This window comes from Elgaria multicarinata, chromosome 2, assembly GCF_023053635.1.
Source record: "Elgaria multicarinata webbii isolate HBS135686 ecotype San Diego chromosome 2, rElgMul1.1.pri, whole genome shotgun sequence".
Taxonomy (NCBI): Eukaryota; Metazoa; Chordata; class Lepidosauria; order Squamata; family Anguidae; genus Elgaria; species Elgaria multicarinata.
In genome coordinates, this window is record NC_086172.1 from 33,341,968 (window position 1) to 33,354,407 (window position 12,440).

General features: G+C 41.0%; 1 protein-coding gene across 1 annotated transcript in view; it reads right to left on the reverse strand.

Moving 5' to 3' along the window:
* COL3A1 (collagen type III alpha 1 chain) overlaps positions 1 to 12,440 on the reverse strand; it is a 97,152-nt gene that overhangs the window by 15,450 nt on the left and 69,262 nt on the right. Inside the window, exons 27-39 of the mRNA XM_063116273.1 lie at positions 12,244 to 12,297; positions 11,234 to 11,287; positions 10,352 to 10,396; positions 10,139 to 10,237; positions 9,928 to 10,035; positions 8,414 to 8,467; positions 6,886 to 6,939; positions 6,727 to 6,780; positions 4,340 to 4,393; positions 3,367 to 3,474; positions 3,151 to 3,204; positions 2,125 to 2,178; positions 515 to 676 (exon numbers count right to left, since the gene is read on the reverse strand). Coding sequence (XP_062972343.1) covers positions 515 to 676; positions 2,125 to 2,178; positions 3,151 to 3,204; positions 3,367 to 3,474; positions 4,340 to 4,393; positions 6,727 to 6,780; positions 6,886 to 6,939; positions 8,414 to 8,467; positions 9,928 to 10,035; positions 10,139 to 10,237; positions 10,352 to 10,396; positions 11,234 to 11,287; positions 12,244 to 12,297 — 954 coding nt within the window. The remainder of the gene's footprint in view (positions 1 to 514; positions 677 to 2,124; positions 2,179 to 3,150; positions 3,205 to 3,366; positions 3,475 to 4,339; positions 4,394 to 6,726; positions 6,781 to 6,885; positions 6,940 to 8,413; positions 8,468 to 9,927; positions 10,036 to 10,138; positions 10,238 to 10,351; positions 10,397 to 11,233; positions 11,288 to 12,243; positions 12,298 to 12,440) is intronic.

Consider the following 12,440-nt stretch of genomic DNA (forward strand, 5'->3'; position numbering starts at 1 on the left):
CATATCCTGCTTGGTGTGGTTCTGGCCATAATGCCAAATCCTGGTTTGGTGTTGTGTGGATGAGCCTTGCAGGACCATTGAGCTTTCACGCTCCGTCCTGCCCTTAAGTGTGCTGATTTCCTGGTTTGGAGCCAACCATAGTTGACCTTTTCATCTGTACTGACAAGCTATGGTTTGAAATTTACCCTGCAACTGTGGGTTAAAAATTGAGGACCAAGGCCTGTGATGTAAGTAAAACAAGGCATAAAATAAAATCCCGAAAGGGTGTTAGTATAAACCCGAAAAAAATGTAATTTTTGGTAGCATTCTACGATGTAGACAAAGTGATGCTATAATTCAAAAGAAGAACAACTATGACTAGGTTAGTCTAAAGGTTGGTCTTCATTTAGGTTAGTGTAATTGATGCATTTCAGTGTTTAAGTATCAGGAGGAAGAAATTACAGGAAAAGTCTAATCATCACTGAATGTTTATTGATTCCTATTTTTAAGTAAGACTCTCAAATAGTGTGCTTACCACCTCTCCTTTTGGACCTGATGGACCTTTTTCACCTGGCGTGCCAGGCTCACCTTTAGGACCCGGACTACCTGCAATGCCAGGAGGGCCAGAACTACCAGATGGACCAGGAGGACCGTCTTTGCCTGGAGGACCTGAATTGCCAGCTGGCCCTGGGTTACCCTAGAAACCAAGAATCGAAAATGAAGATTGAAATACAGTATTTGATCAACGTTACTAGAACACCAAAAGAAAGGAGAAGTAATGATATATCTTCAGATACCCCACACCCTCTGCTGCTCACTGAAACCCCCCCCCCAAATATCTATATGACTGTACTCTATAATACATTTGAGAGTTGAACGCATACATGATAGAAGAGTTAGGTTTGACAATGGTGCAGGAAGAAGGGCATAATAGTAAAAGGCAGTGAAGGCTGGTGGCTCCAATTTCAGTGGGGCTTTCAATTCATTCTGGGTTTTAGTCAAAACCAACCAGAACTATCCAGGGTGCTGAGCCCTATCCCCAAAACAGGTTCAGCACCTCAGAGAGCTCCTTTTAGAGTTCTGGCTGTTTCTGACTAAAACCCAGCATGGATTCACAGCCCCATTGAAATCAGAGCCAACACCCTCCAGTGGTAAAAGGAGTTCACTAGCTTGTATGTGCCCATCTAGTTTTCTAAAAATGAATTTATTCCTTGTCCCAAGAATTCATTTGCTAGAAGTGTTTAAGCAGCGGTCAGATGGCCATCTGTCAGGGATACTTTAGTTGAACCTACATTGCAGGCCTTGCATTGAGCAGGGGATTTATTTATGTATTTATTACATTTATATCCCACATTTTTCCCTCCAAGGAACCCAAGGCGGTGTACATAATCCTCCTCTCCATGTTATCCTCACAACAACAACCCTGTGAGGTAGGTTGGGCTGAGAGTCTGTGACTGGCCCAAAGTCACCCAGTGGGCTTCCATGGCCTAGTGGGGACAAGAACCTGGAACTCCCAACTCCCAGTCCAACACCTTAGCCACTACACCACACTGACTCTAAATGTCCTTCAACAGCCCTTCCAACTGTTGGACTAAATGTCCTTCAACAGCCCTTCCAACTTCATGATATTATAAATCCTCTGGCATAATTTAAGTTGATAACTCTTGTTTTCTTTTTCTAGCAAACCATAATATGGACAATTAAGGTTTTGCCTTCCTTTGATTTGTGATTATGGATTATGCTATTATTATTATTATTATTATTATTATTATTATTATTAAGCTGGAAGGACAAGAGGGTTTTGGGCTTGGGGTTGGGTATGACAGAGATATTTTCTTCTTACAACCTTGGTATAGGTGAGGCTAGGAAGGACTTAAATTAGCAAGCATGGTGATGCAGCAGTTTGAATTAGATTTCTCCATCGAAGGGACATTTAATAATCTATTAAAATAAATCAGTTGATTAAAAATTCAGGAATTGTGATCTAGAGCACACCATAAGCTGCAATGTACATACGGGGCTTCTGTGAAAATGTGTTTTCCCATCCATTTTAATGGAGGGCCCAGCTCAAACTTTGGATCAGAGCAAAGGAATTTGAAAACATAATGGCATGACAAGTTTTTTTAAAATGATAGTAATCCTTACATTGTTACCAGGAGGACCAGGTAGACCACGACCACCAGGAAAACCAGCCTGACCCTGAAAGATAAGAGGAGTGTTCATGTTAACAGGTCTCAAAACTTTGTTAAGCAAATGTGGAAACACAGAATTCAAGAAAGGGGAATACAGTTCACCACATAAGTTAACCACTTATATTTGGCAACTGTATCAGAAGATTCTTCACAAAAAATAATCATGACAGCTAACTCAAACACTTGACATGATCTAATGGTACACATGTTACCCAGCTACAACTTCTAAAGAGCTGAAAACTTAATGACCTGTTTTGTATGTTACAGTAAGCAAGAATTTTTTTGGGATGGGTTTGAAGAACAAACTCTTATTGTTAGGAGAACAACAAGCCAGAGTTCCCACTTCAGATATCACACTAAGCAAACCATGGATGGAAAGCCTCTGGCTTGTTTAGCCACTCCCTCTGGAAGAAGGAGCCAAGTGGGAATGATTGAGCAGCATATGCCAGCACACAAGCCAAGATTCAAAACAAATTCTAGTTTACGACGATTATCTGAACATGATCAATGAAGAGTCCTGTGGTCCCCTAAAGACTAATATATTTATTGTGGCAGAACCTTTCATGGAGTACAGCTCACTCCATCAGACACCTGAAGTGTTATCCTTAGCTGGCAAACATATATGCAGAGATAGATTCAAGAGCAGCTCCGTGCAATATGTATGTAGCTGGTTTGGGAAGAGGTATGCAGGTACATTGCCACAATACCTGTACATATTGCTCAGGTATTAATATTTTCCCATGGAAATGTCTAACTGTAGGTAAGTACATTGTCAAAGAGAATTTTTGGAACCAAAAATGCCCGGTGAATGGGAGTACAAGATCTACTTCTTTACTTTACTGATCCTCCTTGTTAGAGGAATTTGGTGTGCTGTTTGTGGATTGTAAATTAGAGACCATAAAGGTTTACATCTTGCTGGAGTTGGAATAGTGGTATCATTGTTTAATGGCTATGGGTGGACTGAAAAGGTAATACTCACTGGAAGACCTGGGGAACCACGCTCTCCTTTCCCTCCTTGTGGACCAGATGGACCCTAGACAAGAAGCGAAAAGGTTACATCAGAATACCAAGGAACCCAGGCCAGATAACCAGTGGAATCCTATGGAATCAGTGTGTTGAAAGATTTCTTATTGCATATAAAGGAAAATGAAATGGCAGAAACAGTATATTTGAGCATATATTGCAGAATACTTACTGGTGCACCAGGGCCTCCTGATGGACCTGCAGAACCTGGGGGTCCAGCTTCTCCTCGTTCACCCGCAGGGCCTTTCTCTCCTTTCCCGCCAGGTTCTCCATTTTGTCCCTATATAAAAACAAGTTGTCACACATATTAGACCTTAATACTAGAAGAGACTTAAGAAACCTTGACTTTTTGGTTAGTCCTATTGGGAATAACAGCAGAAATGGTGCTTAAGGGAATCTGGGATCTAAATCAAATTCACTTTCAAGTTCAGTGTCTGTTTTACATTGCAGATACAATGAAAGTTGCTTGCCACAAACTAGTGTGTACAAGAGTTGGAATCTCTACTAAAAGGCTGCAGTTCTTCCTCCATCCCAGTAGGAGTGCTCCTGTTCCTACCAGCCATTCTCTCCAAATAGGGAATTCTATCACTCACTCCCTGTCTTGTGTTTCATTTCTCTCCCCCCCTTTCTCTCTCTCTCTCTCTCTCTCTCTCTCTCTCTCTTTCTCTCCATTCTATGACTACTGAGCATGCTCAGTCCTCCTTTGGCTGTTTGGGGGATTTTTGTTCCTTTGGTGTTCTTTGTTTAACCTCGGGATTCCACCAAGCATGCTGATTCCTCCATCTTGTTTCTGATTAGCCTGATTTTGGCTACAATCCCGTCAGCCCTCACCACCTCATTCCTCTATTAGAAAGAGTGATATTTCTACACTGCTCAGATGAGAATGCATCAAAGAACGAGAAGAAAGAAACTGCAGTGTGTTGATAGCTGAAATTAAACATATCTCTATATCTGAAGTCAACTTTTTATGAATAGTCCCTTTGAAATACCAATATGGCTGTCGAATGCACAGCTTAGAGACCTACACATGAATATGGGGTTAATACTTGTCTTCTGCATATACACATCAAGTGCAGGGCTTATATTTAAAGAGAATAGGAAAAAAATGAAATAGTAACAATACATAAAAACAACTCCATACTTACAGGAGCTCCAGGGAAGCCAGCAGGACCCGGGGCACCTTGTTCACCTCTATCACCCTGTAGATTACAAAGGAAGACATGAAGGAGCATAAGTAGCCTGCCAGGAAAGCTTGACACTCCTAATGCTGTCCTTCATTTCCCCCAACTGTCCTTGTATGTTGGGGATATTCTGCCTTTGCAACGTCTTCCCTGTCCTCTCCTGCCAGACTTTAAACAATTTACAACGTCTAAGGAAGTCTGAGAAATATTAGCTCTCCCTCAACAACTGGTTGTTGCTTTGTTTGGTCGGTGGTTATATTTGGGGGTTTAATGTTTTCATGAACTGCACAGACAGCTTTGGCTATTGGGCAGTATCGAAACATAGTAAGTAAATAAAATAATGAATGAAGTTGTTTACTGACAACTAATGCCACTGTGCTAACTTCCACTGCTGCTTGATTCTCCTACATATTGGCCATGGCTAGACCAGGCCTATATCCCGGGATCGCCCTAGGGTCATCTCTGTGTGTCCACATGATGCACAGGGGATTCCAGGAGCAGGGAGGGATGATCCCTCCCCTGGCTCGGGATATGGCCCTACACTTTAATCCCACTTTTACCATGGCCCGAGACCATGGAATGTGTGGCCAGGCATCGCGGGTTGTCCCAGCTCCTTGTGAGTAACCGTGAGGAGCTGGGACCGGAGGTGGGGTGGGGAGAGAGCAAGGTTGTTTTTTTAAAATAATAAAACCTCGCCGTTTGCGCACGAGCAAATGGTTTTATCTTTACCCACCCCAAGATTTTGGTATGTCTCTCAGGGGTCCAAATATACACTATGAAGCCAGGATGGTGAAATGAACTCACAAGGGGGCATTCTAATAATCATTTTTTTAATAAAGCCCTTTTGGCACTGTCATAAAGAATATTTTATATAGGGCAACAGAGCTAATGCCTCTCATAAGGAAGAATACAGAAGAGGTCTATTGACCATGCTCTTGTACTTTTTTTTTTTTTTATAATAATTTTTATTCATTTTCAACACTATATAAACATAGATAAACATTTCCAAAATATAACTGAAACTAACACAATAAGAAAAAAAAATGCATCAAATATCTGCTGCATACATATTGAATAATTGTTGAGTACAAATATCAAAAACTATTACATATGCCTTATCACACTACAACATCTTCATTCTTAACATAAATGTGCACCCCCCACCTCGGGATCATTCTTGAGTCCAAAATCTAATCATTTCTTCTGCTGGTGGTTTCCCACTTCCCTTAGTAAACACGAACACTAGGAACTGTTTCCAGATTCCTTCGAACTCATTTATTTTAGTTACGCCCATGCTCTTGTACTTGACTGAAAACTTCTACATGGCCTCCAAATGTTTAGCTAATCCTGTTAATCTTGAGAATGAACAATGCTGTGTGCAAGACATAGATTGTAGTTACATGGGTTCATGCCATCATTGGAGTTAAAAGCTTGAAAGTCTTTGACAGAGATCAGCATCCAGGTGTTTCATAAGAGACAGTAATATGTCAAAGTCGAAATAATATTTACATAAATATAAAAATAAATAAATATAGTATAAAATGAAAGGAATATGATGAATACTAATGCCAGATTGTTAAGTGTGGCAACTAAGTGGGATCCTGTGAACGATCAGGCCCAATTCAAGGTGTCGAAAAAGCCCTTTTTGGCCTGGGACCCAAGTTATTACAAGAATGCCTCCTCCATTAACGACTAGCCTGTGTCTGAAGATTGGCCAGAAAGGCCATTCTTATGATTCCATCAGTTGGCATGGCCTACAATGTGATGATTTCAGTTCAGCCTTCTTGGTGGTGGCACCCCAATTATGGAACTCCCTCCCTGGTCTTCAAGTTGTTGAGTTTTAGAAAACAATCAAAAGCATGTTGCTTTACCTGGGCTTTGGAGATGTAACTTGACCCTGGCACCTTGCTGCTTTAAGATTATATGTTTGTTTTTTTAGATTTGTGGTTATGTTTTAAGCATAAATGGCAGTTGATGTATTTAATTATCTATACATGATGTATTTTTATTGTGTTGTGTGCACTGCCCTGGGCTCTTTTGGGAGTAAGAACAGAGTACAACTAAAATTCTTATTGTTATTCTCATTACTACTACTACCACCACCACCACCACTTTAATGTTTAATTTAAAAATCTATTCAGGATTCAAGTTCTAATACCTTCCATACATCTGGATTTCCTCTATCAAAATACTGATCCATTAACAAATAATCTAATTTTTAAAAGTACTATAACCATATGAGGTGAATGAGTTCTACCCAGGCTACATGTCTTCTTGAGGAAGTATTTTAAGAGCAGTACAAAATAATCTAGGATTGAATTATGATTGATGATAAAAAAAGTATCTCTTACAGGACCACCACGAGCACCCGTTGGGCCATGAGGTCCAGCTGGGCCAGGCTCCCCCTAAATGGAAAGGAAGAACGTAATTATTTCATGATTTGACTCTCCAAAATAAGTACAGTTAAACATTATGCACCAATAGCTGGTATTTCAGAATGAGACCAGTACCTTATCACCAGGTTGGCCAGCTGGCCCAGGAGGTCCAATGGATCCTACAGGACCCTGCAAAGTTAGAAAATATATATTCAGTAATGGAATGAATGGATATATCCATCAATAAAATCTACAATGCAAAATCTCTCTTGCATGGATACTAAGGTCGTAGTAGAATTTTGTTTGTGCTCTCAAAGCAATATGCCCCATTCACAACTGGGAATGTGATCGAAAGCAGGAGAACCACGTTCTACAAAGAGGTTCGCAAATTCTCGAACCTGCATTCGAATTTGAAAATCGCGCAAACTTCAGAGAAAGGGCAATTCGAAATTGTGTAACTTTGTCATTTCACGCTTTAGTCTATGAGGGAAAGGGACGCAACTGTATAAATACTCATTTTTTTCATGCAATTTCCCCACTCAATCACATTTGATTTGTGCCATTTTCCTGTTTGTGCAAATCGAAGTGTGATGGGCATCAGGCTCACGCTGAGAGAAACTGAGTGAACGTGAACATCACTTGTTTGCTCATCCCTCAATTTGATAACTTGATGGACTGCTCTTTCATATCTGGATTTTGCCTTTCTAATCCAGTATTTTTTCCTATTGTGCTGAATGGGCATTGGGTGAGACAACTATATGCTGTTTTAAGATTTCTAAGATGGGCTTGATGAACAACCTGCCAATAATATTCAGAGAATATTCATGGGTGTCTGGAGCTTGATTGAAGGCATCTATCCATCAAGCTATCCTTTTTATTTATTTATTTATTCATTTTATTACATTTATATACCGCCCCCCAGCCGAAGCTCTCTGGGCGGTTTACAACAATTAAAAATAGTAGACATTAAAAGTATACAAAAAAATTAAAAAACATAAAAACAGTATAAAAACAACAACAGTATTCATTTAAAACAACAATTCTGGGGTCCATTAAAACAAACTTAACGTTATTAAATGCTGTTAAAATGCCTGGGAGAAGAGAAAGGTCTTGACCTGGCGCCGAAAAGATAACAACGTTGGCGCCAGGCGAGCCTTATTGGGAAGATCATTCCACAGTCAGGGGGCCACCACTGAGGAGGCCCTCTCCCTTGTTGCCATCCTCCGAGCTTCCCTTGGAGTAGGCACTCGGAGGAGGACCTTAGATGTTGAGCGCAGTGTACGGGTAGGTTCATGTCGGGAGAGGCGTTCCATCAGGTATCCTTTTTAAACCTGTGGATGCTATTTACCAACTTTTGTTCACAATGTGCACGGAAATGAGTAGAAAGTACAAATGTCCCCATCAACGGGACTTTTCGGTATGTGTCAGTAGGTTTCGGGGATTTTAATTCTAGCTGTTTGAGAGATGGCAGGGGACGCCTATATCTTCCTCAACCAGCTACTTTTGGAGAAGGCAGTAACAGTTTCTTTCTACTTTAAACTCAATATATGTTTTTCCGAAATGACACATAGTTACGTATAAGGCATAGTAGGCAAGTTATCAGCAGAGGGAAATGAACATACTCAAATGAACATTTTCAACTGGAATGCGAGGTTCTACTTACTCGTACTCCATCTTTGCCAGGTAAGCCATCTCCACCTCTGCCACCTGGTTCTCCCTGTCAAATAAAAGGCAACACAAATCAGAAGGCAGTCACTGCTACTCCTTAATATTACTAAAACACTAGCAGTCTCTTATAACTGTATTCAGTGAAGTCCACTTCACTATGGGTGAAGTCCAACAGTGTGTGTCTGCTAGGAGAAAGGACACCATTGCTAGAATGGTTTCTCCCCTCCCTCTTGTAGCCTCCCATGTGTCCCCAAACAGAGCTCTAGAAAGTGGATTTGGAGACTGCACAGGAGTCGCAGAGGGGAAGACAGGGGGAAAGACCTGTTGAGCTCACGTGATGTTGGATATCGCCCTAACATTGTTTTGATAGTAGCAGAGCCAAACATAGTAGGGCCCACATATTAGATACAGTGAACTTTCTTGTGGAGTCTGTGTCAGTTCAGGCCAGGCTACCCAGCCCTTGGGACAAGGAGATGGTCTTTGCTCCTGCCACAATAGTGTGCATGAGGGCTTATGCTTCCCCCACTGCCTTTTCATCCTAACTTGGGGCGAGGGGGCAGATTTTGCCTTAGTCAACAGTCTGGTCAATTGGAGCCTATCAGCTTCCCCTGCTTCCATTTACCTAAATGGGAGCGTTTGAAGTATACTGAAGGAAGTAATCAGGCTGCAACTGCAGTCACAGTTGGAATTGGGGAAACATCCAGTATCCCCAACACTGGAGATCTAGTGAGGCAGGATTTGTCCATCTTTGTTTCAATCAAACTCATTGGGAGCTATTGTCTGAACCTACCTCATTTGAATATCCCTGCTCTTCTGCTCTAATGTTTGATCATCCTAGAGTGTAATCAATGGAGAGAAAGAGAGCCTATGGACTGACTTTTATATAGGGTTATCTATAGGAAGCTGCCTTATACCAGCATGTTCTCTACCATTCAGCTCTGGTCCCTATAATTTGGCAGTGCAAAACCTGGCGCACATCCCAAAGAAAAGCACATAATGTCCTCTGAGATGTCACTCGCTGCAGCAAGCTGACCAGGTGCTATTTATACGAGCAAGGAAGTGTTTGAAGGTTGCAGTGACTGGGAAGATACAGACTGGCATATTGAGTAAGTCATGGAAATCAAGTGCAAATCTCTTAAATTAATCCAAGGATTAAAAATCAATTCTGAACCAATTCCACTTTTGAAGTAGCCTCAATAATATAAACATAATTAGGGTGACCCATCACCTTTTTTGTTTGGAAGAAAGTCCTGTTGACTCAGTGGAAGCAGTCTCTATGTATGTATACCTAGGACATTTTCTTTAGGAGCTGGCTTAGTACTTTAACAGATCATTCTGCATTAGACTTTGTAAATAGGTGGTGAGGTTTTCAAAAAGATGAGTACCTGCAATTTTCAGTGGTCTGGCTTGAAAATGTGGTTGTTGTTTTTAATAAATTTGGGCCAATATTAAACCTAGCTAATCATTTTCGAGTGACCTGATTAGGAAGGGAAGAACAAAAGGGCATACCTTGTCTCCCTTGGGTCCAGGGTTTCCAGAGCCTCCTCTTTCTCCAGGCATTCCTTGCAAACCTGGTGGTCCCATACCCCCAGCAGGTCCTGGAGGACCACCAGGGCCCTAGAAGATTTTTTTTTAAAAAAGAAGATATATCATGACAACAAAAGAGAAAGACCTGAAATTCAATTTAAAGGATGCACAAAAAGCATTCATGTCAACGTACTTTTCCACCTTCTGGTCCAGCAGGGCCGACTCCACCTCTAAGTCCTGGGGGCCCTTGAGGCCCTTGTGCACCTCGTTCCCCTGGGACACCGTTTTCACCCTAATATAAATAAAACCATTTAGTTTTGTGGTCTCCACAGTCCATCTCATGCATTTGCTTGATTTTTTGTGTCTCATATTTTAAGAACCATGTAGAAGTTGATGAAAAAATTACCTTAGATCCTGGGAGTCCTGGAACTCCATTTTCACCTCTTTGACCCTGTAATGAACCAAAGGAAGGTAGGTTACCTACATGTTTTCTGGGTTACAGATGGTCAACATGCATCCAATTATTTTCTCCTGAATCATCTGTCTAGTCTATGACCCAACTTATTTGATTAATCTTCATCCAGCAAATCACGACTACCCACAACTGAATCATGACCTTAAAGAACATATGGGGTGCAATGATCATATCAGAGGGGCAGTAAGGAAAGGAGAAACTAGAAGAATGGAGAAAGAGGGGGGAAACTTGATCAAGGGTTGGGGGAGAAAAATGGAGAAAAATCTCGACAAATAAAGCAGGTAAGCAGGTAATATAAAGTTGAAGTATTATATGTCAAAATAATAAACTACATAATTTGTTGCCAGGTAGGATTATAGGTGTGTCCTGATTCTGGGAAGCTTGAAAGCCACTAGTGTACAAGACATCCATGCTCCGAACATGATAAAGGCAGGATGGATGAAATGGTATTCCCAAAAGCCATTTCTCATTCATGAGCAAATCTGTCTACCTGTTTGTGAACATTTGGGATAAGTGTTCAATGTCAAAACCTTCTAAACTTTTTAAGAGTTCTATTTATGGGTAAAGCTCTGGAACACAAAGAGGGGATATGGTCAGAAAACATTGTGGCAAACCTTTCTGTTCCAGATATGCTAAGGCCAGTTTTACAGCTCTAATATGTGTTGCCAGTTCAAGATACCATTTAGACTTTTCTGGATTGCCACTCAGGTGGAAGGATAGATAGCAGCAATAATGGTTGAAGGAGGATGAATGCCGTTCTCCACACCAAGAAGTACAGTAGATCTATCTATACATCTGAAGAGGACAACTTACTGCTTCCCCAGGCTTTCCACTCTCTCCGGGTGCTCCTGAAGGACCAGGCAGTCCCTATGGGAAGCAAAATGACTACTTAATACATATTCCTATACAATGATTCAACACATCCACACCCCATTGGTTTGCATGATTCCCTCCCCAATGCCCCCTGCCCAAGCTATGAAGCTCTGTTATACTGTCAGACCATGAGCCCATCAATTCAATTAGTATCTTCTCTAAGTGCAGCATGCTTTAGGTAGAGATATTTCCCAGTTACTTGAGTACTGATATTCTTTCACTAGGAATGCTCAGGCCTTGAACCTGGAAACAGGGATTCTGAGTTCCCACCCATATTCCCTTCCATGTGTCATGGGTAACCTTGACAAAGGATATAATACAGCTTTTCACTGGGGGGGTTGCATACTGTGACACAGGAGGCTAATTTAGAAGCCTCAAGCAAAACATCTGTAGGAATATTGAGGGAATTTAACAAGAGTTTTTATAAGACTGGGGACATTTTATTGGTGGGGTGGGTGTTACCCATAGATGTTTTACACTTCCCTACTATAGTCAGTTCTTGCACATAATCAAAAGCTAAATTTAATAATCTGCTGATCTCTCTTCATTTTTGGTGAGATTGAGAATGCCAACTAGCGAAGAGGGGGACAGTTATGGGATAGGGAATGCTATAGGATACCGACTAGCTAACATAATGCTTTGCTTGTCCTTTCTAGCTCAAATCTAGCTCAAAGTTGGGTTGCTCAAATCCTACTGATTTTGATGGGATTTACAAGCGGAGTTCAGGAATTTGTTTATTTGATTTGTATCCTGCTTTTCACCAAGAAAATGGCATTCAAGGCAGCTTATAATCACATGCACTTAAAAAAAGAAAACAGAAAGAGATTGCAGCCTGCAGCTTTACAATATGACTGAAGGCACCTCAACAGGCAAACTTAAGCTTCTAACTTTTTAATTCCAGATGGAACACAATTATTTTTAAAAGCATTAAAAGAGGAATGTCAAATTACCTGGAATCCAGGTGGCCCTGTTGCTCCTGGCTCTCCTCTTTCACCAGCAGGACCCTAGAAAAAGGAGAAGAAAACCAATCCTAATATTTTGCCATCACACAGTACTAGTCCATCATCAACACACTTGTGTTCCATTCTAAGAACTGTTCTTGTTTTTGTACACATTGAGTAAAAGAAACAAGACGTAGAGAATCCCA